The sequence below is a fragment of the Hylobates moloch genome, unplaced genomic scaffold (assembly GCF_009828535.3).
Source record: "Hylobates moloch isolate HMO894 unplaced genomic scaffold, HMol_V3 SCAFFOLD_3, whole genome shotgun sequence".
Taxonomy (NCBI): domain Eukaryota; kingdom Metazoa; phylum Chordata; class Mammalia; order Primates; family Hylobatidae; genus Hylobates; species Hylobates moloch.
In genome coordinates this window covers 99,322,772-99,348,955 of record NW_026652278.1, presented here as the reverse complement: position 1 = coordinate 99,348,955, position 26,184 = coordinate 99,322,772, and the positions used below count along the sequence as shown (strand labels likewise).

At 41.1% G+C, this 26,184-nt stretch overlaps 1 protein-coding gene across 1 annotated transcript in view; it reads left to right on the top strand.

Annotated features, from left to right (window-relative positions):
• The window catches only part of GAD2 (glutamate decarboxylase 2), a 94,088-nt gene that overhangs the window by 27,553 nt on the left and 40,351 nt on the right, over positions 1-26,184 (top strand). The window contains exon 8 of the mRNA XM_032144922.2: positions 5,090-5,169. Coding sequence (XP_032000813.1) covers positions 5,090-5,169 — 80 coding nt within the window. The remainder of the gene's footprint in view (positions 1-5,089; positions 5,170-26,184) is intronic.

Sequence of the window (26,184 nt, the reverse complement as noted above, 5' to 3'; positions counted from 1 at the left end):
GGGTGGGCAGATCACGAGGTCGGGAGATCGAGACCATCCTGGCTAACACGGTAAAACCCCAGCTCTACTAAAAATACGAAAACAAAAAATTAGCCTGGCGTGGTGTCGGGCGCCTCTAGTCCCTGCTACTCCGGAGGCTGAGGCAGGAGAATGGTGTGAACCCGGGAGGCGGAGCTTGCAGTGAGCCAAGATCGTGCCATTGCACTCCAGCCTGGGCGACACAGTGAGACTCTGTCTCAAAAAAGAAAAAAAAAAAGAGAGAGAGAGAGAAATTATTCTTCCATCAATCTTGACTTTCATTTAGTAGAAAATAAAAATTATATGGGCTTTAATATCTATTGTCCTTAAATAGAAATATGATTTAATCCTAAATAAGCACTAGATTCTATTATCAAGGCTCTACTGTAATTTTTCCCAAATCCAGGGAGGGGACGAAGGTATTCTCATTAGCTCATTCCCCAGCCATTTTATTGATGAACAACTGATTATTACAAGAATCTTGATTATTTTGGGACAAATTTGAATTCTTGTAGCTTCCAATTTTTGTTCAGAATTTTGTCTTCTGAAGCCATTGAAGAGTGAAGGAGCTCATGCCACACCCTCCAGTCTAGGGCCAGGTGGAATGGGGTGCTGTCCTCTCCAGCCTGATGTGCTCCAGTGCAGCCTGTCCCCCGATCCCAGGCTTGGCACAGCCCTTCACCTGAAGGCCACCCACGTCACATATCCCTAATGCTCTCTGCTCATTTCTTTTTTTTTTTTTTTTTTTTTAGAACTGAGGTATCTTTTACTTCAAAAACGGATCTGATTTTTCTAACAAAACTTTCCCCAACACATTAGCTTTTTCTCCAAGTTTCCTCTGTGTGTATGTGTATGCATGCGCATGAGTGTGCACACACATGTATTTTTAGGTGGAAGTACAAAAAATTGAAGTATATTGAGGTATTTTGGAAAACTCTATAATAGCATCCTTGTGTTGAGGGAAAGAAGGCCTTTCGGCCCTTTAATGATAATAGGTTGTTATCTTCTGAGGTGTGGTTTGTGTCCTCACTCCTCTGGGTGGTCTGCTAGTATGTGCTGCTGACAGATGTTGTTGCCCAACTCAGCATTCTTTGCTAGAACATCTCCCCTCAATTGTTGTTGGCCTCGCAGATACTGTTGAATCACTGGTTCAGTTTTTTTTTTTTTTTTTTTTTTTTTTTGAGACAGAGTCTCACTCTGTTGCCCAGGCTGGAGTGCAGTGGTGCGATCTTGGCTCACTGCAAGCTAAGCTCCGCCTTCCAGGTTCATGCCATTCTTCTGCCTCAGCCTCCGGAGTAGCTGGGACTACAGGCACCCACCACCACGCCTGGCTAATTTTTTTGTATTTTTAATACAGACGGGGTTTCAACGTGTTAGCCAGGATGGTCTCGATCTCCTGACCTCATGATCCGCCTGCCTCAGCCTCCCACAGTGCTGGGATTACAGGCGTGAGCCACCACGCCCGGCCACTGGTTCAATTTTTATATTTGTTTCCAGAGAACCCTCTAGGTTCTCTCTAAACACGTGCTTTCCAGCCTTCTCAGCATCCAGGTGGTTGTTCTTCAGACACTGTTTTCCTCTGGTTCATCGACAAGTAGTTCCATTCAAAATGGTGCTAAGGAATAAAAGTGACTGTCCACATGTGGTCTCACCGGCCCAGAAAGACATGCCATTTAAGCTATCTTCACTGTTTCTCCCTCATTAAGTAGATTGCTTTTTCCTCTCAAGTTTTCTTCCTCTCCGTGGATTCCTTTCTATTTGTGAATAATGTTAAGCTATTTCTCTGCTCCCTTTCCTCAGAATATAAACAGACTCGATGTTTGCTACCTAATTTTCTTTTTCATGCCTCATCTCACCTTTGTTCCCTGTCTTTAAGCTTTCTATCTGGGCATTTGTTTTTCTTTAAATCTGCAGCATTTGGTACCGTGATCAATTATTCTGGGTAATTGCTCCTCATTTAAGAACCCCTATTCTTTCTCATTAAAGACTAGACAAGAATACGTCCTCCCATTGACCAGGTGCACCAGATCTGTTACTTATCCCCAGTTCGCCTTTTTGCAGTTTAGTGCTTAAGAGCTCATTCACAGAGGGCCGTAATTTGAGTGGCTTGCACTTACTTAGTCGGGGCAGCTGGCTGTTCTGTTCCCTCCTGGCTGTAAGAGACTTAGCTTGCCTCTGAGCTCCTTCTCTTCGGGGTCACCCAGGGCTCTGCTAAATGCACAAAAAAGAACCATTTTTTTTTTTTTTTTGGTGGGGGAATGCATCTTTACAAACCTTGATCTAATTAAGCTTTCTCCTCTAGTTTCCAGGTATCATGGTAATGACTGTTCACTTTGTCATTCTGAGGTTGTAAAATGAGGCTAATGGCCCTTTCTCATTGCTTCTAGCTGCACAGCTCCAGGTCTCCTTGATTGGTCATCATTATTTGCTGCTGTTATAAATGTGATTTCTTCTTGGTGATTAGACATACCCCCTAAAAATATGTGTGTTAAGAGTTCCTGTGCTGTGTGTTTGAGAATTCAGAAGGGTACAAAAGTGGGCATTCGAAGAGAGAGGACCCTCTTAGGATCCCTAACTTAAAATTCCAGTCAGCAGCCCTTTGGAGATGTAAATTGAGGAAGCAGCTCTTCTTTTGGACAGTTTAATAATGTGTAGTTAACAGTAAGAGGCTGATGGGCAGATGCAGTACAGCTGGGCTTAGGTTAGCCTTTCTCAGCTCTCCAAATGGCACGGTGATTACAACCATTGAGACACACAATCCTACCCGGAATCAATAACCAAAGGCACAAAGACTTTGGCGGTGGCTTGGCAGTGTGGCCTGTTCTGTACACGCAGACAAGTCATTCTGCCCCAGCCAGTAAATGATGCCTCTTTTTTAAAGCCTGACTCAGGCTTGGCAGTTGCCTGTGCAACAAATAGCCCCTCCAGCAACTGGAATAAAGAGTGCTAGATTTAGGGTCACTTGTCCTCTTACCTCAGTGCACTCAGTTTCACTGAACCTGGGAGAAACTGAGTGTAACTTCTTGGTAACATATAAGCCTGGGAGCCATACAATACATAGCTGCTGGAGGTGGTTGATGTATTCTTAAGCCTTGTATGTAAAATTGGCTTTGAGTTACTGTGTGTCGGGTTATTGGATCCATTTACAATTTCCAGCATCTTTCCGGCATCCCTCAAAAATCCCAACAAGAACAAAAACTAAATAAACAACTATTCAAAATGGGCAAAGAACTTGAATAGACATTTCTCCAGAGAAGATGCACAAATGGCCACTAAGCACATGATGCTAAGCACAAGGTGTTCAACATCACTGATCGCTAGGGAAATGCAAATCCGAAGCATAATGAGTTGCCATCTCTCATTCATTAGGATGACTGTTATCAAAAACAGAAAATTATGATTGTTGGTGAGGATGTGGAGAAATTGGAAACCTCGTCCACTGGGAGTGGGAATGTAAAATGGTACCGCTACGATGGAGCACTGTATGGTTGTTCCTCCAAAAGTTAAAAATAGAAGTGCTGTATGATCTAGTAATTCCACTTCTAGGTATCTACTCAAGGCAATTGAAAGCAGAGTCTTGAAGAGGCAGTTGTACCCCCATATGTCACAGTAGCATTATTCACAATAGCAAAAAGGTAGAAGCAACCTATTTGTATAAATGGATGAATAGCTAAACAAAATGTGGTATGTACATATAGTAGAATGTCATTCAGCCTTAAAAAGGAAGGAGATTCTCACATATGCTACAACGTGGATGAACCTTGAGGACATTATACTAAGTTAAATAAACCAGTCACAAAAAGTCAAATACTGTATGTTCCACTTATGTGAGGTATTTAGAGTAGTTAAATTCAGAGACAGAAAATGGAATGGTGCTTTTCAGGGGTTGGGGGTTGGGAGAATGAGGAGTTGTTTAATGGGCACGGAATTTTAGTTTTGCAAGATGAAAAGAGTTCTGAAGATGGATGGAGGTGATGGTTTGCACAACACTGTGAATATACTTGAAGCCACTGAAATGTATACTTAAAAATGGTTAATAAGGCTGGGTGGAGTGGCTCATGCCTGTAATCCCAGAACTTTGGGAGATCGAGGCAGGTGGATCATCTGAGGTCAGGAGTTTGAGACCAGCCTGGCCGACATGGTGAAACCCTGTCTCTACTAAAAATACCAAAAACTAGCTAGGCATGGTGGTGTAATCCCAGCCACTTGGGAGGCTGAGGCAGGAGAATCACTGGAACCCAGGAGGCAGGGGTTGCAGTGAGCTGAGATTGTGCCATTGCACACCAGCCTGGGTGACAAGAGCAAAACTCTGTCTCAAAAAAAAAAAAAAAAAAGTTAATAACGCACAGTGGTGCCTGTCGGGGCTGGTATTGGGGCTGTGGGGGGGAGGGAGAGCATTAGGAAAAATAGCTAATGCATGCTGGGCTTAATACCTAGGTGATGGGTTGATAGGTGCAGCAAACCACCATGGCACACGTTTACCTATTAACAAACCTGCACATCCAGCATGTACCCTGGAACTTAAAATAAAAATAAAAAATAAAAATAAAAACGGTTAAGATGGCATTTAAGTTATGTTGTTTCACGACAATTTTTTTCATTTTTGAGACAGAGTTTCACTCTTGTCTCCCAGGTTGGAGTGCAATGGCGCAATCTTGGCTCACTGCAACCTCCGCCTCCTAAGTTCAAGCAATTCTCCTGCCTCAGCCTCCTGAGTAGCTGGAATTACAGGTGCCTGCCACCACACCCAGCTAATTTTCTTTTTGTATTTTCAATAGAGACTAGGTTTCACTATGTTGGCCAGGCTGGTCTCAAACTCCTGACCTTGTGATCTGCCTGCCTCGGCCTCCCAAAGGGCTGGGATTATAGGCGTGAGCCACCATGCCTGGCTGTTTCACCACAATTTTTAAAAAAGCACAAGTGAAGGATGCCATCTTCTCTTAGCAGCCCAGGCTTTGGAGGAACAGACTAGAAATGAAAGGAAAAAAGGAAAACAGAAAACAAACAGCCAATGGAATGGATCTTGTCTTTATACGGAACTAATTGCAAATATATATATATTTTTTTACAGAGTCATTTTTCTCTCAAGAAGGGAGCTGCAGCCTTAGGGATTGGAACAGACAGCGTGATTCTGATTAAATGTGATGAGAGGTGAGCACGCATCGGCAACTCTTGTTGGTTAGCAATTTGCAAATTCCACACAAGTAGTGCCTTTTGGTCTGAAAATAGGAGAGGACCATGGGGCAGCAAATCCACCTCCCTCCCAGCCTCTGCAGCCTTTGTTTCTTTTTAACATGGGCTCCTGCTTCTGTTGCTCAGATGTGGTTCCCTGATGCCATGGAGCCTTCCACAGCCCTTGCCTGAATCAAAACCTTTGTTAAATCAATCAAAATATTCTACACCAAGAAAGTGCAGAAAGACTTTCATCACCTGGGCACGTTAGCAACAGCAGGCACTTTGAGCACTGATTTATGGAGGTGTCATCACTTTGGGCACCATAGATTGTGTAAGCTTGATGGGGTGATTACAGGAGGGGACGCAGTATAGGGAGCAGGAAGTAAATAAAGCACCAGCAACTCAACAACTGGAACCAGAGGACTCAGGGGAAATCCCTGTCTTAATTGACACCTGAACTTCACAGGGACTCTGGGATTCAGTGTGGTGCTTCGTGGGGGAGATTTTAGAATGTCCACGTAAAGAATCACTGGCCTATAGGCCTGAAACCTACTAAAAATTAGATTCAGTATCTAAAGTTTCATTAAGAATTTTCATTAAATTTAAAGGAAGCCACTCAATTGGCCATTTATTTATTTATTTGTATTTATTAGTCAGATGTGTACTGATTGCCCACCATGTCACTAGGCTCTAGAAAAGCACAATACGTGATCCCGGTTCCCTGCCAGGATGTGAGCTAGGTGGGAAGAGGCAGTGTCGTCAGAAGGAGATAGTTACAGGGTTGAACTGCACGGCACGAAGTACACGTTTGAACTTTGAGAAGACCTAGAAAGCTTCATGCAACAGGCAGGAATTGAGTTGGATTTTTAAAATTAGGAGTGAGTTGGACAAGTGGAGGGAAAGGCAAGGGCAGGTACAGAAGATTGAATACCAGCAGCAAAGCTGTTACAGGAAAGGGGTCCCTATCCACATCCCAAGAGAGGATTCTTAGATCTTGTGCAAGAAGGAATTCAGGGCGAGTCCATAGAGTGAAATGAAAGCAAGTTTATTAGGAAAGTAAAGGAATAAAAGAATGGCTACTCCATCAACAGAGCAGCCTGGAGGCTGCCGGTTGCCCATTTTTATAGTTATTTCTTGATTATATGCTTAACAAGGGGTGGATTATTCATGCCTCCCCTTTTTAGACCATATAGAGTAACTTCCTGACATTGCCATGACATTTGTAAACTGTCATGGTGCTGTTGAGAGTGTAGCAGTGAGGACGACGACCAGAAGTCACTCTCGTGGCCATCTTGGTTTTGGTGGGTTTTGGCAAGGTCTTTGTAACCTGTATCTTGTGCTGACCTCCTATCTCATCTTGTGACTTAGAATGCCTTAACCGTCTGGGAATGCAGTCTAATAGGTCTCAGCCTCATTTTCCCCAGCTCCTATTCAAGATGGAGTTACTCTTGTTCACAAGAGGACAAAGCCACAGAAGGAGGAATGAGCACCTCGTGGGGTCCAGAAGCCAAGCCTTAGCAGAGCTATGGGGGAGGGGCAGCCATGGCAAATACGGGTAGCTCACGAGGAATTCAGAAAGCTCTAAAAATCCGGCTGGGGGCGGTGGCTTACATCTGTAATCCCAGCACTTTGGGAGGCCGAGGTGGGCAGATAACCTGAGGTCAGGAGTTCAAGCTCAGCCTGGCCAACATGGTGAAACCCCGTCTCTACTAAAAATACAAAACTTAGCTGGGGGTGGTGATGTGTGCCTGTGGTCCCAGCTACTCAGGAGGCTGACACAGGAGAATCGCTTGAACCCAGGAGGCAGAGGTTGCAGTGAGCCAAGATCATGCCACTGCACTCCAGCCTGGGCGACAAAGCAAGACTCCATCTCAAAAAAAAAAAAAAAGGAAAAGCAAAAAGAAAGAAAGAAAGCTCTAAAAATAAGACATGTTTACCTCTGTTAGCGAACCAACCGGAGGTTCACTCGCCAGCAGCAGTGAGGCCAAACATCCACACACAGGTTTGCAGCAGGAGAAAGGAGGACATTTATTTGCGGGGCACCAAGCAAGGTGAATTGAGCAGCTCATGCTTAAGACTCAACCTCCCCGACGGCTTGCAGGTAGGGGTTTTTAAAGGCAGGAGTAATTTCAGCAAAGTAGAAGTTACAGGCAATTTACAAATCAATACATGGTGGTTACATATCAGTTTGGCCCGAAAGGGTGGGGATATCTCGAAGCGGGACTTACAGGACTTTGCCAAATTCGAAGGTTTTCTGATTTGCAGTGGGTTAAGGAAGACCAGCTTTGCTTAAAATTTTGAGGTCAGCAGAAAAGAATGCTAGCTCTGGCCCAGGGGTGTGCCTCCCTGCAGGCCCTTCAGGAGGAAATTTAGAGCAAAGAAAGGTGGTCAGAGTTCAAACCTCAGTTTCCCCTCATCTGAGGTTTATGTACCAGCCAATCCATTTGGTGGGAGTCCTGGAGTCCTGGTTTGTGAAAAAGAGCCCAAGGATGTATGTTAAGACGTTACCTTTAGTTTCTACAGGGAATCAAATATCCTGTGGTTCTAACTTCCTCAGAAGCTGATCGTTTACTTCTCTGGGCTCGCTAGTGCCTGGAATTTCCCTTGAAGGAACTCGTTTCCCTTTATTTTCACACTTAAGAGTGTTGCCTGAAGACCACTAAAAGGGCTCCCTGCCCCACTCAGCTCTGGGTGATGAGATTAAAGAAGCTTACCACTTTCTTGTTTACACCTTTTTTATATTGCCTGATTTTGTTTGATTGTTGGCAGAGAACATAGTTTTGCAATCAGAAAAAAAAAAAAAAAAAGGTGTTATTTTTTCTTTTGGGGCAAGGAGAGCTAAAGTTAGAATTTAAACTGGATAGGTCTGGAAACGAGGTAACTGGAAAGAATTTTCATTAAAGAAGAACATGAGTGAAGCCACCCTTCAGGAGGCAAGATAGGCGAGAGGATCTTCAGTCAGGAAGGCCAGTGGGAGGCCCTAGCAATTAGACAGGAATTAAGGATAAAAGGACGGGAGTGAGGCAAACACATTTTGGAGAAGAAATTGCCTCTTTTTGGGGGTTGGAGGGGATGGAGTCTTGCTCTGTTGCCCAGGCTGGAGTGCAGTGGTGCTATCTCGGCTCACTGCAACCTCTGCCTCCCAGGTTCAAGTGATTCTTGCACCTCAGCCTCCCGAGTAGCTGGGACTACAGGCACACGCAACATGCCTGGCTAGTTTTTGTATTTTTAGTAGAGATGGGGTTTCATCATATTGGTCAGTCTGGTCTCGAACTCCTGACCTCAGATGATCCGCCCACCTCGGCCTCTCAAAGTGCTGGGAGCTGCCTCATATTTTTAAGTCTACCAGTATTCCTCACTAGCAGGTACTTAAGAACTGAGATTTGAAGAGAAAACTGGCTTTTAAAAATGTGAAGAATAAATGTTTAGATGACTTTAAAATTTTCGTAATCTGCAGTTGATCTGTTATGGGTGAGGAGCCTGGAGTTGAGGGAAGAATCACCTAGAGGGCCGTGGCCTGCTGGCCTAGGCAGTCTTCCTTGCTAGCCTCGGTAACTGGCGTTCTCCAGTGAACCCCAGGGGGCTGAGAGGTGACTGGCAGAGCAGTAGGGGCTCTTGACTCTACTCTTCAAAGCATCGGTATCACTGCTCCTACTCCTGTGAAAATCAGGTGTGACCGCAGAAGAGGTCTTGGATGAGCCCACCAAGCCAGCCAGGCGGGTCATCATGGGAACAAGAGACCTGCCTGAGGACATCTGCCCGTCTAAAGGCAACACTCTGCTCACAAGAGAAGTTCAGGCCTAGAAGAAGGAAGATCAAGAAGGGAAAACAGAGGAGTGGTGGGGAAAGGAACCATGGACAGGGCTGCCAGGACAGGCAGGAAGGGTTTGCCATGCACCACCAGGAGGGCGGAGAAGGAGGCAGGAGGGGGATGCTGGAGAGCCGGCGGGACCTACGATCAGTGACTGGCCAGGGGGCCTCAAATGTGAAAGTCAAAGATTTTTATTTCAACAATTCTTTTTTTTTTTTTTTTTTTGAAGACATGAGGTCTTGCTCTTTACCCAGGCTAGAGTGCAGTAGCTCATTCCAGCCTGGAATTCCTAGGCTCAGGCAATTCTCCCCTCTCAGCCTCCTTAGTAGATGGGACTACAGGCCCACACTATGACACCCAGCTCATTTTTGTTTGTTCATTTTAGAGATGGAGTCTCACTACGTTGACCAAGATGGTCTTGAACTCCTAGCCTCAAACAATCCTCTCATCTCACTCTCCCAAGTAGCTGGGATGAGTCATCACACCCAGCTTATTTCAACAATTTTAGAAGTCATTAGAACAACTGAAATACAATACTAAAAAGTATGCTTTATTCAGAAAATGGCTCACTCTGTAGTGCCCCTGTCTACTCACATACACCCCTTGGGAGAGACAGAGGGAAATGGGCCACCGGGCAGCTAGGGCTGGGGGCTTTCTCCCTTTCTGCTCATAAGCTTTGTGGGATGAGGGAAGGAGGAGGGGTAAGGAGAGGCAGGAGTAAGAAAGATGGAAGTGGGAAAGAGCAAACAGGGTAAGAAATAAAAGGTGGAAAAAATAAGGCCTAGGAGAAAAAAGTTTGTGATGGAAAATACAAAGTAAAGCAAGGAGGAGAGATGGTGAGGGCAATGTAAGTGGGAGCCAGACACACAGAGCTTTAAAAGGAATAAATGACCATATTTACCATTTAAAAAGCAATATATGCTTACTTTAAAAAAAATAGCAAAGAAAAATCATAGTTCCACTGTACAAAGATCATCGCTAATACCACATTGGTGTCTAAACCTTTGAAGCTCTTTTTCTAAGCATAGAAATTTGTTTCCCACCCCCACCCCCAGCCTTTTTTTTGGATCATCTATTTTTTTTTGAGACGGAGTCTTGTTCTGTCACCCAGGCTGGAGTGCAGTGGCGCGATCTCGGCTCACTGCAAGCTCCGCCTCCTGGGTTCATGCCATTCTCCTGCCTCAGCCTCCCAAGTAGCTGGGACTACAGGTGCCCGCCACCACACCCGGTGTGGTTTTTTTTTTTTTTTTTTGTATGTTTTAGTAGAGATAGGGTTTCCCTGTGTTAGCCAGGATGGTCTTGATCTCCTGATCTCGTGATCCACCCACCTCAGCCTCCCAAAAAGTGCTGGAATTACAGGCGTGAGCCACCGTGCCCAGCCTCATCTTTCTTATTCTAATTAGACATGATAACATGAGTACTTTTCCACATGATTACAAACACAAACACACTTAACTGTATAACATTTTAGATGTGAATATGTCAGAAAGCATTACGGTACGTTTAGAGAGCTGGCTTTGGAGCTGAGTTATTTAAATTCCAATCTCAGCTCCAGCACTAGCCTGGGCAAATGCCGCTCTGTGCCTCAGTTTCTTTATCTGAAAAAACAAAAAAGTAATGGCACCTGCTTCATAGGATTGTTATGAAGATTCAATGTGTTGACAAATGTAAAATGCTGAAAACAATCCAACAATGGGATAAGTCCAAAATATCAGTCACCTGCTATACATTTTTCTATTTCTCACGTTACTGTTACGAATAACCTTTGTATCCTTCAGTGAACGTCCTTATGCGTCCGTAGCTTCTCCATTTATGACAATTTCTTTGTATTCTTACTAATTGAAATCATATGAATGTTTTTAAGGAAACGGATGCATCAGATTAGCCTTGCAAAAGATTTCATCAATTTGTTCTCCTAGCAGCATTGTATGAGAGTATGTTGGAAAAAAATTTTAACTGTGCTATTAGCTACATGGCATCTTTGACTCTATATTGATAATTCACATCATCTGTACGAGATGAGTTTATGACTGAGAGCCTGGCCCTAATGGTTTAAGTGACATTGAAGTGTTTGGGCTCAGAAGACAAGGAGAAAGGCTTGGATAGTCATTTGTAGCCACCATTGGGGTCAGAATCAATTAAAACGCTCTCGGCAGCCATTTTATTTTTATTAGCACGTCCTTGTAAAAGTCAGATGTACAGTTCAGAACACCATGTAAGGCTGACAAGGTGAGAGCCTTCATGCTTGTTTCCCGTAATGCGCTTTGTAAAGTTCATTCAGCCTTCCCAAAACACAAGCCTGGACCTGCCCTCTATGGCTTTCATTTCTTGTAGTTACCCTTTCCTACCACACATTAGTCTGTCAGTGGCTGGGTGATGGGTTTTATTATGTTCTGCAGACAGTTGAAGGTTCACAACTGAAAAGAAATGTCCCAGTGAAAGAGAATAGTCTGTTTCTTTCCAGCAATAAGCCCAATGCTGCATGTGGAGGAAGATCCTGTGAGGTACATTTGTTTTTCTTTTTTTTTTGAGACAAGGTCTCACTCTGTCACCCAGGCTGGAGTGCAGTGGCACAATCTCAGCTCACTGCAACCTCTGCCTCCCAGGTTCAAGAAAGTCTCCTGCCTCAGCCTCCCAAGTAGCTGGAATTACAGGTGTGTGCCACCACACTCAGCTAATTTTTGTATTTTTAGTAGAGACAGGATCTCACCATGTCACCGTGTTGGCCAGGCTAGTCTTGAACTCCTGACCTCAGGTGATCCACCCGCCTTGGCCTCCCAAAGTTCTGGGATTACAGGTGTGAGCCACCATGCCCGACCTGGTACCCCTTCTTTTTTTTTTTTTGAGACAGAGTCTTGCTCTTGTTGCCCAGGCTGCTGGAGTGCAATAGCGCAACCTTGGCTCACTGCAACCTCTGCCTCCCAGGTTCAAGTGATTCTCCTGTCTCAGCCTCCCAAGTAGCTGGGATTACAGGCATGAGCCACCACACCCAGCTAATTTTGTATTTTTAGTAGAGATGGGGTTTCTCCATGCTGGTCAGGCTGGTCTCGAACTCCTGACCTCAGGTGATCCACCCGCCTCAGCCTCCCAAAGTGCTGCGATTATAGGCGTGAGCCACCGTGCCTGGCCAACCCCTTCTTAATTAGCAATCACAGGGGCTAACTTTGGGTGACAGTTCAAAGTGAAACACGGTTCTCAGTTAAAACAAAAAAACAAAGTTATAGTAAATCTTTATTTGTTTGGACTAGGTTCTTTTAGAGTTGAAAATTAAAAAGCATTTTAATTTTATTAAATATACTTAAAAATGGAATAAGATAAGGTAATGTAAAACTTCAGTTTCCATGGCTTTCATTTTGATGTGAAGCATTATAACTAAACAGGAATATTCTATTTTGTAAGAATTACTTATTAAATTCGAAAGAGGAAAGTGTGTTAGGTGAATACATGATTTCATAAGTTATAGCTTGAGGTTTCCTTTACTTGTTAACAAGAAGTTGAATATTCAGTGATGATGTTGATGAATTTTTATTCATGTCATTCATATTTGCAAAATTTGAATTAGTGGAATCTAGATTCATGATGTGTAGCTGTAGCTCAGAATAGAAAAGTGCATTAATATAGAGAGGAAAATAAACATTTGTGAAAGAAAACAGAGCAATATTTCAGAATTTGCTTGGGCCACTGAGCAAAAAGATGTTTCCCAAATATCCAGTCAAGGGAAGAGGAGAGAAAATTTCTATTGTATGGATGATAATTTGGAAGAATGGGGAGTTCCTATATAATGGAAGTGGGAGCCCTGTGAGCTCCATCTTTTGGCTGCAGGCAGTGGCCTTGATTGGAACACAATGGCAGACATGGTGGACGTAGTCCAGTCTAGTGTGAGATGAGCACAGGAAGGCAAGCACCATGATAGAGAAAGTACTGGCTGTTACTGATTCACATCCAGTTCTGCAACTAGGAGAAGGATTATGGGAGTCACCCAGATAAAGAGAAGAGGCAAAAATGTCCCAGGCAGATGCCACGGCACATGCTAAACCAGGTCCCGACCCTTTTGGCACCAGGGACGGGTCTCATGGAAGACAATTTTTCCACAGGCAGGGCTGTGAGGGGCGGGGGTGGCAGATGATTTCAGGGTGAAACTGTTCCGCCTCAGATCATCATCGGGCATTAGATTCTTTTTCTTTTCTTTTAATTTAATTAATTAATTTATTTATTTATCTTTGAGACGGAGTCTCACTCTGTCACCAGGCTGGAGTGTCCTGCCACGATCTCAGCTCACTGCAGCCTCTGCCTCCCGGGCTCCAGCGATTCTCCTGCCTCAGCCTCCTGGGTAGCTGGGTTTACAGGCTCAGGCCACTACGCCTGGCTAATTTTTGTATTTTTAGTGGAGATGGGGTTTCACCATGTTGGCCAGGCTGGTCTTGAACTCCTGACCTCAGGTGATCTGCTGGCCTCGACCTCCCAAAACATTAGTTAGATTATCACAAGAAGCACACAACCTAGATCCCTCACATCTGCAGTTCACAGTAGGGTTCCTGCTCCTATGAGAATCTAATGCCACTGCTGATCTGACAGGAGGCGGGGCTCAGGCGGGAATGCTGGCTCAGGGCTCACCTCCTGCTTGTGACCGGTTCCTAACAGGTCACCATTAGTAGTGGTCCGTGGCCCAGGGGTTGGGGACTCCTAGTGTAAACCATGGATGTGAGAGAGAACCTGGCTTGTTCAAGGAACTGAAAAGAAGAGAGGACTTGGTCAGAATGTCCTTGTCATGTGGGCCTTATGAGCCATGTTAAGCTGTTTGGACTTCTGATTAAAAGACATGGGACATCACTGAAGGGTTTTGAGCAGGGGAACAACAGCATATTTTTGTGTTAGAAAGATTATTTTAAATGCAGAGTGGGTGGGATGAGAGACTGGAAGTTGGTAGATGTTGTAGTCATATGAATGGGAGATGATGAATAGAGGGCCGACCAGATGCAGAGCAAGGGAGAGGGAGTGCTGGAATGAACAGGAAGTGTTGGCTGATTGGTGTGCAGGTTGAGACAGGAGGCAAGGATGAATGCCAGGCTTCTGGCTTGCCAGCTGAGTCCAGGCAGTGCTATTCTCTGAGATAAGGGACCCTGTCTGAGGTGAACCATTCAGATTTGGAGATACTGAGTTTGACGAGGTTATGAGACACCCAAGTGAGAGTGTCTGGTAGGCAGGTGGAAGTATGGGCCGGGAGCTCAGGAGGTACACTAGGGAGGCCGTGCAGAAGGCGGCCTGGGAAGGAACTCTCAGGAGCATCCACACTTCAGGGACAGGCAGAGTAAGAGCAGCCTACAAAGGAGATTGAGGAGGAGCGGCCAGAGTTGTCAGAGAATCAGAAACCAGGGCCACGAGGGCCATGAGAGTGTTTCCAGAGAAAGGAGTGGTCAGCTGAATCAAATGCTACAACAGGTGAAATGAGGGCCAATCATGCCCATCAGCATGACTTCTAAGGAGGTGGCTGATGAGTTTGGCAAGGGCAGTTTCAGTGGAGGGGTGAGGGCTGAAGGCAATTTGCGGTGGGTTGGGGTGAGTGGTAGATGAGAAAAGGGAGAACTAATACAGCCAAGGTCCAGGAGGTGGAGCTGTGAAGGGGAGGAGGCAGGGCTGAAGCTGGAGGGGAGCTTTGAATCCAGGGTGGCTTTTGGCTTTGTTGTTTAAAGGAGAGGGGCTTACTGCCCATTTCACTATGAGGTGGAGGACCTGCTGGAGAGGAAATGTGAATTATGGAAAGAAAGAAAGAAAGAAAGAGAGAGAGAAAGAGAGAAAGAGGAAGGAAGGAAGGAGAGAGAAAAGAAGGAAAGAAAAGGAAGGAAGGAAGGAAGGAAGGAAGGAAGGAAGGAAGGAAGGAAGGAAGGAAGGAAGGAAGGAAGGAAAAGGGGAGAGGAGGGGGGAAGGGGAAGGAAGGAAGGAAGGAAGGAAAGAAAAAATAGCAAAGGTTTAATTTTCCTTGTTGAGTTTCCTAGTCTTTTGACTAAAATTGTGTAGAATCTTTCCCTGAGAAGCTCACACAAACTCTGAAATTATTTCAAATCCTAAAATTGGAAGGAAACAGAGAGGAGAAAGCAACAGGAGAGTGATGTGTGATGGCAGGTGCAAGGAGGACTGGGGAGGAGTGGGGAGGAAGGCGGGGAGGGGCCAGCCTGGGCTTAGCCTATGTTGACAAGCTGCTAATGACTTTCACATCAGACACCCTTAGAGTTGGAAAGGTGCTCAGACCTTAGCTCATCCAACTTTATTTTTTACACTGTATTATTAAAATAATTTCAAATTTAAAGGAAAATTGCAAGAATAGTAAAAAGAATGCTCATATACCTTACACTCAGATTCACCAGTTATAAACAGTCTGACACATTTGCTTTCTCTTTCTCTCAATATATACTGTATATAAAATCCAATATTACATAGAGTGCATATTGTATATATTAACTGTATTATATATGTATATATACGTATTTTATATATATATAGAGAGAGAGAGAGAGAGAGAGAGAAACATTTGCAAGCTCCTTGCAGACATCACGCTGTTTTACCCCTTAATATCTTAATGTATGTTTCCTAAAAACAAGGATATTCACTTACACAATCACAGGCCAATTATGAAAATCAGGAAATGTGACATAGATAGAATACTATTATTAAATGTACATACCTTATTCGTTTCTTCAGTCGTCCCAATAGTATCCATTATAGCTATTTTTCCCAGTCCGGGATCACACATGGCATTTAGTTGTCATGTCTCTTTGGTCCCCTTTAATCTGCAACGTTTCCTCTGCCTTCCTTTGTCTCTCATGACATTGATGTTTTTTATGAGTAGAGACCATCTAGTTTGCAGGTGATTTGGATTCATCTGGTGTTTTCCCATGATTAGATTCAAGTGATGCATTTGGCTCAGGACTTTCAGGAGGTGAAGCTTGGCTTTCTTGAGTGCATCTCATCTGGAGGTTGGTCTCATTATCAGTAGTATCAACTTTGATTTTTTGGTGAAGGCAGTGTCTGCCAGGTCACTCCACTATGAAATGACTATTTTCTCCTTTGCAGTTAATAAGTATCTTGCAGGGGATGCTTTGTGTCAGCATAAATACCCCATTGCTTCTGAAATGTTCACCCGCTAGTTTAGCATCTACTGATGATTTTTCCCTGAATTATTGTTGTGATGATTGCAGAACAGTAGTTTTCTAACTCTGTCATTTCTTCTGTATTTATTAGTCCTTTCATTCCACTGTAGGGAACAGATTTTGTCTTTTTGTTCTCTCTTGCCCCCTCTCTCTTGCTCTCTCTGATTTATTATCAGTATGGACTCAAAAGTATTTTTAGAAATTAATATGCTCGGCTGGGTGCGGTGGCTCACATCTGTAATGCAGCACTTTGGGAGGCTGAGGCAGGCATGTCACCTGAGGTCAGGAGTTCAAGACCAACCTAACCAACGTGGTGAAACCCCACCTCTACCAAAAATACAAAAATTAGCCGGGTGTGGTGGCGGACGCCTGTAATCCCAGCTACTTGGGAGGCTGAGGCAGGAAAATCGCTTGAACCCGGGAGGAGGAGGTTGCAGTGAGCTGAGATTGCGCCAGTGCACTCCAGCCTGGGAGACAGAGCAAGACTCCATCTCAAGAAAAGAACAAACAAATTAATATGCTCTAGCACCTTCTTCCACTCATTCTCCCTGCTCTCTTCCATTTCTCCTCTTTCTCCTCCCTTCACGGTACCCCTTAACATTATCTAAATTACTCGTAGTTTGTTGTAAAACCTTACAGAAAATAAATCTGACCAAGACACATGATACCTAGTGGCATAGGACTACAAGAGTCATTGGCTTTCCTAGCTCCCATGTAACACAAGAATTCTGTTAGCCATTTTGATTAATGCTTTTATACCACAAATTAGCTACTAGTGCATTTATATACATTTTAGCCTTTCTTTTAAACGTGTCACTCCAGCTTTATAAATTACAGTTAGACTACACTGCCCTGTGCTTTTTAGTACCCCACTTTATCATACAATTGATTTAAACAATTGGAAGTAAAAATAACCTTGGGTCATTATATTCTTTTATTAAATTAGCTGAATGGTAGGCAGTGCCTGAAGGTGGTTAGGGATGCTAATTAACTCTTTCAGGTCCTTGGGGAGCTGTTCAGTGCATTGTAGTGAGATAGACTTCACAGAGACACCGAATCAATTATTCCTGAGCAGGGCTGTGGGAAGCCCTCTGAGTGGCGTATTTCCTGTGGGTGTAGATGCAGAGAACTCAGGGATGCTAGTCCTGTGTATACTTCATTCTGCCCTATCTCAGGAAGGACCGTAATAACAGCTGACACTGATTGAGAGTTTAGTACCATGCCAGGCATAGCTCTAGCCACTTTACAAAATTGACCTACTTAATTCATTTAATTAGAGACACAAAATAGTATATTCTTTCACATTTATCTGGTGTTAACATAGTTTACACACAACAGTTTTAAACAGTATGGCAAGTTTTCTTTCATAGCCCCTCACAGGGCATATGTCCAAGGTCACACGGCTTGTAAGTGAAGAGTCAGGGTGTGGACTCAGAAGAGAACCCTTAGTATGTACTAGTTTAAACAGAGCTCCTTTTTTTATTGTGATAAAATACACATAACATAAAATTTCTGATCTGAGCCATTTTTAAGTGTGCATTTCAGTGTTGTGAAATACACATATTGTTGTGCAGCCATCATCAATATTCATCTCCAGAACTCTTCTCACGTTGCAAAACTGAAATTCCGTGCTCATTTAACACTAACTCCCCACCACACCCTCCCCACTATCCCCAGGAAACGCCCACTCCACTGTCTGTACGAATTTTACTACTATGGGTACCTCACTCACATGAATGGAATCATACAGGATTCAACTTTTTGTAACTTGTCTATTTCACAATGTCCTCAAGGTTCATCCGTGTTGTAGCATGTGTCAGAATTTCCTTCCTTTTTAAGGCTGAATAATATTCCATTGTATGTGTAGATCACATTTTGTTTATCCGTTCATCCATTTATGCATACTCACTTGGGTTGCTTCCACCAATTTTTTTTTTTTTTTTTTGAGACGGAGTCTCACTCTGTCACCGAGGCTGGAGTGCAATGGCGCAATCTTGGCTCACTGCAACTTCTGCATTCCAGGTTCAAGCGAATTTCCTGCCTCAGCCTCCCAAGTACTTAGCTGGGACTACAGGTGCACGCCACCATGCCTGGCTAATTTTTGTATTTTTAGCAGAGACGGTTTCACCATATTGATCAGGCTGGTCTCAAACTCCTGACCTCAGGTGATCCACCCACCTCAGCCTCCCAAAGTGCTGGGATTACAGGCGTGAGCCACTGTGTCCAGCCTTACTGCCACCATTGACTAATAGGAATAATGCTGCAATGAATATGGGGTGAAAAATTACATCTTCAAGACTCTGCTTTCAATTATTTTGGAGTAGATACCTAACAGTTGAATTGCTGGATCACATGGTAATTCTATCTCTAATTTTCTGAGGAACCATCATACTTTTTCCGCAACTGTTTTATCATTTTACATTCCTGCCAGCAGTGCACAGGGTTCCAATTTCTCCACATCCTCACCAACACTTGTTATTTTTTGGGTTTTTGGCTCATTTGCTTGTTTTTCATAGCAGCCATCCTTATGGGTATGTAGTGGTATTTCATTGTGGTTTTTGCATTTCCCTGATGATTAGTGGTGTTGAGGATTTTTTTTCATGTGCTTAGTGGACATTTGTATACTTTTTTTAGAGAAATACTTACTCAGGTCTTTTGGATTGGTTTTGTTATTGTTGTTGTTGAGTTAGGACTTCTTTATTCCGGATATTAATCCTTTATCAGGTATATGATTTGCAAATATTTTCTCCCATTCTGTGAGTTTCCTTCTTATTCTGTTGATAGTATCTTTTGTTGTGCAAGTTTTTAATGCTATGAAGTCAAATTTTTCTATTTTTTTCTTTTGTTGCCTGAACCTTTGGTGTGATGTCCAAGAAATCATTGCCAAATCCAGTGTTATGAATGTTTTGTCCTATGTTTTCTTCTAAGAGTTTTATAGTTTTAGTTCTTACATTTAGATCTCTGATGTATTTGGGTTAATTTATATTGTGTTATATAAGAGATGGCTGCTTTTTAAAAATAAGAATGACAACAAAATTCTCCTATTCCGGAAGCCACACATATTCATTGTAGAAAAATAAGCAAATAAAAGAACCTAGATATAATCTGTCATAGTATTTGATGGCATGTAGTTTAAAATATATTTACATATATTTTAACATAAATGACATGTAAGTATTTACTTAAGAGACACTATAAGTATTTACTGAAATTTTTACGTAACAAATATTATGGACAACATGCCTTAGAAATTCTTCAATACAATTCTCATTCACTATTTAATAATCTACTGTTTAGAATTTATATTACTTAACAAATCTGTTGTTAAACATTAAGTTGTTTTAAGCTTTTACTATTAAAAAATGCTATTATAAACATTATTGCGGGTAAATATTTGCACATATCCTTGTATTATTTTCTTAAAATAACTTCCGGCTGGGTGCGTGGCTCACCCCTGTAATCCCAGCACTTTGGAGGGCCGAGGTGGGCAGATCACCTGAGGTCAGGAGTCCGAGACCAGCCTGACCAACATGGTGAAACCCCATCTCTACTAAAAATAAAAAATTAGCTGGGTGTGATGGCACGTGGCTGTATTCCCAGCTACTCGGGAGGCTGAGGCAGGAGAATCACTTGAACACTGGAGGCGAAGGGTGCAGTGAGCCAAGATCACGCCACTGCACTCCAGCGTGGGCAACAGAGCAAGATTCCATCTCAAGAAAACAAAAAAACTTTCCAGATGTAGAATTTCTGAGCCAAGGACTGTGTCTATGCTGAGTTATGATACTTGCTGTCATGTTGCCTTCAGAAAAGACTCAGCCAGTTTACATTCCCCCAGTACTATAAAGGGGTGCCTACCCACTATGTCCTCACTCATGCTAGGAATTAAAACCTTAAGTGATGTGTGTCAATCTGATGGATGGAGCTTTTTTATTATTCATGTTTTCATTTACATTTTGATAATTAGCAAAGCTGAGTATTTTATTTTTGTAGGTCATAGTTGGTGTATATATTTATGGGGTACATGAGATATTTTGACAGACACAGGCATGCAGCGTGAAGTAAGCACATCATGGAGAATAGGGTATCCATTCCCTCAAGCATTTATCCTTGCAAAATTGAGTACTTTATGCTTAACAGTTATTTATAGTTCAAAAAAAAAAAAAACAAAGCTCTCTTTTGTCATGTATGTTGCAAATGTTTTCTAAAATGTATCATCTGCTTTTTTATTTCATCTGTTGTATTTTTTAAAACGTTTCAATTTTTGGTAGTCAGAGTGATCATCAATTACTTATTTTTTACCTTTAGTGTCTTTAGAAAATGTTTTCCATTCTTAGAACACGTTAATATTCATTTGCTTTCCCCCTAGAAACTTTGTGTTATTATTTAAATAGTTGATTTAACTGAAATTTATTTTGGTCTATAGTGTTTGGGAAGTATGTAATATTTTCTTCTTCCTTCCTTCTTTCCTTCATTTCTTTCTTCCTTCCTTCCTTTCTTTTTGGCCAAATGGTGTTCTAATACCCTCAGCCCCTGTTAATCACCCATCTACTGTTTGTATGAGTTTAACTTTTCTAGATTCTGTATATATAAATGACATCATGCACTATTTGTCTTTCTGTGTCTGGCTTATTTTACTTAGCATGATGTACTCCAGTTTCATCCATGTTGTCACATGACAGGTTTTCCTTCTTTTTCAAAACTGAGTAATATTCCATTGTATATGTTTATCATATTTTTTCTTTATCCATTTACCTGTTAAGGGACACTTAGGTTATTTCTAAATCTTGCCTATTGTGAGTAATGCTGCAGTGAACATGGAAGTGTGGTTATTTCTTTCAGTGATTTTATTTCCTTTGGATACATACCCAGAACTGGGATTTCTGGACGATATGGTAGTTCTATTTTTTTTTTGTTATTTTTTGAGGAACTTTCATGCTGTTTTCTATAAAGGCTACACCAATGTATAAGGGTTCTCTTTTCTCTGTATCCTCTCCAGCACTTGTTATCTTTTGACTTTTTGTTATCAAAATAATAGCCATCCTAACAAATGTGAGATGATATCTCATTGTGGTTTTGATTTGCATTTCCCCGAAAATTAGTCATGATTAGTGATTAGCACCTTTTTATATAGGTATTGACCATTTGTATGTCTTCTTGGAAACAGGTCTATTCAGATCCTTTTAAATTAGCATATTTGGGAGTTTTAGCTATTGAGTTGTATGAGATCCTTATATATTTTGGATACTAACCTTTTATCTGATATAAGGTTGCAAATATTTACTCCCATTCCATAGGATGCCTTTTCATTTTGTTGTTTCTTTTACTGTGCAGAAACTTTAGTTTTGTATAGTCACGCTTGTTTATTTTTGCTTTTATTGCCTCTGCTTTTGGTATCACATCCAAAAAGTCATTGCCAAGACCAATGTCATGGAAATTTTCCCCTATGTTTTCTTCTAGTTACAGTTTCAGGTCTTAGGTGAGTTTTCAATCCATTTTGAGTTGATTTTTGTGTATGGCATAATGTAAGGATCTAATTTTAATTTTTTGCATGTGGATATCCAATTCTCCTGGCACTGTTTATCAAAAAGATTGTCCTTTCCCCATCGTGTATATATGGCATCTTTGCTGATGATTAGTTGACCACTTGTGCCTAGGTTTATTTCTGGGCTTTCTCTTTGTTCCATTGGTCTATGTATCTGTTTTTATTCCAGTGCATACTCGTTTTATTACATAGCTTTGTAATATAATTTGAGATCAGGAAGCATTATGTCTCCAGCTTTGTTCTCCTTGCCCAAGATTACTTTAGCTATTCATGGTTGTTTGTGTTTCCGTATGAATTTTTGAGATTGTTTTTTCTATTTCTGTGAAAAATGCCATTGAAATTTTGACAGGTATTTCAATTAAATCTGTAGATGGCTTTGGGTAGTATGGACATTTTGACAATATTGACTCTTCCATTTCATGAACACAGGATATCTTTTATTTATTTGTATGTTTCTTCAATTTATTTCATCAGTGTTTTATAGTCTAACTGTAGATCTGTCACCTTTTTGGTTAAATTTATTTCTAAATATTTTTTTCTTTTTGATGCCGTGTAAATAGAATTCTTTTCTTGATTTCTTTTCTGGATAGTTTTTTTTCTAGTGTATGGTAGCACAACTGACTTTTATGTGTTAATTTTCATATCTTGCAATTTTACTGAATTCATTTATAGTTCTGACAGCTTTCTGGTGAAGCTTTTAGGTTTTCTCTGTATAAGATCACATCATCTAGAAACAATTTAACTTATTCTTTTCTTATTTGGATGCCTTTTATTTCCCTTTTCTTTTTTTTTTTTTTTTTTTTTTTTTTTTTTGCCCAATTGCTCTGGCTAGGACTTCCAATACTAACTTGGATAGAAGTGGCAAGACTGAGCATCCTCATCTTGCTCCTGATCTTGAAGGAAATGCTTTCAACTTTCACCATTGGGTATAATTTAGCTGTGGGCTTGTCATATGTGGCCTTTATTGTGTTGATGTACACTTCTTCTATATCTAATTTGCTGAGAGTTGTTAGCCATGAAAAGACATTGAAATTTTCAAGTGCTTTTTCTGTATCTATTGAGATGGTAATATGGTTTTTATCCTGCATTCTGTTAATGTAGTGTATCACATTTATTGGTTTGCATATGTTGAACCATCCTTGCATCCCAGGGATAATCCTGCTTCATCATGGTGTATGATCTTTTTAAAGGGCTGTTGAATTCAGTTGGCTAGTATTTTTTGAGGATTTTTGCATCTATGTTCATCAGGGATATTGGTCTGTAATTTTCTTTTCTTGTGTGTCCTTGACTAGCTTTGGTATCAGGATAAGGTTGGCCTTATAAAATGAGTTTGGAAGCATTTCTTCATTTTCAACTACATGGAAGAAGTTGAGAAGGATTATTATTAATCCTTCATTAAATGTGTGATAGAACTATCCAGGTGAAGCTATTAGGTCCTGGGCATTTCTTTGATGGATATTTTTGTTTTCTGATTCAATTCCCGTATTCATTATTGGTCAGTTAGAATTTTCTATCTCTTTAGGAAGAATGTTCTTGTCCCAAATTTAACGGAAATGTATTTAGGCTTTTGCATTTAGATATGATGTTGACTCTTGGTCTGAAGTAGATGTTTTTTATTGTGTTAAAAAAGTGTCTTCTTAATTTACCAAGAATTCTTTTGTTTCTTCTCTTCTCTTCCCACCCTCTTCTCTTTCTCCTTCTGCTCATCCACTTCCTTCTCTTCTGGAATGGATGTTGACTTTCATAAAATGCCTTTTAGACATCAATTGAGATGACATTGAGATGATTTTCTAACTTTGATCTATTGATAAGATGAGTTGTGCTAAAAGGATTTCCTAGTACTACATACCTTTGCATTCTTGCAACAAATCCTACTTGATGCAATGCTAATCTTGAATTTCCTTCAGGATTATAATTTCTAATATTATATTTAGGATTATTATAGCTATATTTGTAAGATGTATCTATAGGTTTCTCTAGGCTATCTCTGACATGTTTTGCTTTCAGAATTATCTAGCTTCAGAAAATTCATTCTGCAGCTTTCCACTGTCTTCTCTATATGAGTTTAAAGAGTATTATATGTTATTAGTAAACTTGTTAAAATTTACTATCCAGGCCTGGCATTTTAAGGTGGGGGCAGATTTTTGGCAGCTTTTCTCCCACTTACTTCTTGGTTATTAGGTTTTTTTTCAAGTTTTCCATATATTATTGAATCAATTCTTATAATTTACCTTTGCCAGGGAAAAATTATTTATTTTCTCAAAAACTTTAAGATTTTTATAAAGCTTTACATAGACTGCTTTAAAATATTAAAATGTCTTTATTTATAACATCTTTTTCATTTCAAATGTTACATTTTCTCTCTTTTATTTATTGGACTAATCAGATATTTGTGTATCTATTGATATTTTCAATGTCCCATCTTTTGAATTTATTAAGTTTACTTTTTATTAAGTTTTCTAATTCACTAAAAAAAAATTCCTTGTTTCTGCCTACACTGTTGTCGTTTCCCTAGCTTTTTGGATTAATTAATTTAGTTCTTTTTATTCTCTGTTATTTAATTTCAGAAGCACTCAGAGCTATACATTTTCCTCTGAGAATGATTTAGGATGCTTCTCATGTTTTTGTAAGTTTTATTTTCATGCCATTAATTTTTAATGTTCTGCAGTTGCCATCCTAATTTCCTCTTGGACTCCAAAGTTATTTATTTAGAGTAGCCAAGCATGTTTTCTTACATGGTAACTTGAACCTTTTATCATAATCCTTTTTTTTTTCCTCTCTACAGATACATTTAGGGAAGAGGGACGGTAGTTTGGGGAGAAGGAGGAGTGATGTGAGATGGTCAGCACACCTTCTTGCCTGTACAGTTTCCCTCACCATATACCTCCCTGTCAGTTCTAATACTACCCTTCAAGGGCAGCAGTAAGGAGGTTTCATATACAAAAGAAAATATCTCTTTACCATATCATGATTGGAGTCTCAGTTGCATATCACTTGCATTGTTGTATAGTCGTAGTATGTGTGCTAAGTAAATGCTTTTGGAAAAAGTCAATGGAAAGAATAAATGTTACTAGAATTATACACAAAAAATCACCCAAAATATCCTTCTCTTATAACCTGACAATAATGCTAAGTGATTCAATTGTGCACATTGGAAAACAAATCCTAAAAGAGAAAAATATCATTTATCATTATAAAGTTCTCTTTCCAAATCCAACTATGTATTTGGATTCACTATTTATAGCGAATAGAAAGTTCACTATTTATAATTATGGTAAAATTCTTTGCAAAGGGCTTGGTTTTGTAATACAAGTACTTCTTAAATGGTCAGTTTTGACTTTTGTTAGTTTATTTACCTTAGGGGCCTTTCCTAAGACAAGCTACCCATGTTAGTATCAGCTATATAAAGACACAGGGAGCTCTTTTCCCGGGAGAAATCTCTGGTAATTTTTACTGCTCCTCTGCAATTCATCTTCAACAATTTTTTCCCCAAGTCAGTCTATGCAATTTCTCTAGTCACTACACAATCTGTGCAATTTGAAAATTCACCTGCATCCATTAACTCTCCTTGCTATCTTGATAGGATAGTTTTGCCTAGCACTGACTAGTTAAAAAGCAAATATAAACAAACAACTAGCAGGTTTTTGTTACTGCTATTGCGTTTGGTTGCCACACTAGGTAGAGCAACATCCTCAATATGTTTTAGGACGAGGTTACATGCTTTTATTATTTACTAGCCAGTGCTGATAGCAGTAATTGGGGTCACTGGACTACTCAATCCAGGGGCTTCCAGAAAACCACATGGACATTTTGCATATGTCATTACAATCCTAGAAGTCAATCTGAAAAGTTTTTTGTTAAGTTGGGGTAGTTGTACAGTGCCAAGAATCTAGGTTTTGTTATCAGACACCTCTAGATTTGAAATCTGCCTCCTGCTAGCTGTGTGACATTCTGCAAGTCACGTAATTCTAATAACAACAAAAACAATACTACTGCTAGTAACAATGTAACAACGTTAGACTGTCAAACACACATTGAGTGGTTACCAAATGTTAGGCAGAGTTTGCTTAATATTGTTTATGCGTACTATCTTTTTTTTTTTTTTGAGACGGAGTCTTGCTCTTTCGCCCAGGCTGGACTGCAGTGGCACTATCTCGGCTCACTGCAAGCTCCGCCTCCCAGGTTCACGCCATTCTCCTGCCTCAGCCTCTGAGTAGCTGGGACTACAGGCGCCCGCCACCACGCCCAGCTAATTTTTTCTATTTTTAGTAGAGACGGGGTTTCACCGTGTTAGCCAGAATGGTCTCGATCTCCTGACCTCGTGATCTGCCCGCCTCGGCCTCCCAAAGTGCTGGGATTACAAGCGTGAGCCACCGTGCCCGGCCTATGCTTACTATCTTATTTAACCCTCATACAAATCTTCTGAGACAAATACTATTATCATTTTATAAATGAGTAAAAAGAAGAACTTCAAGTACACACAGTTAGCATAT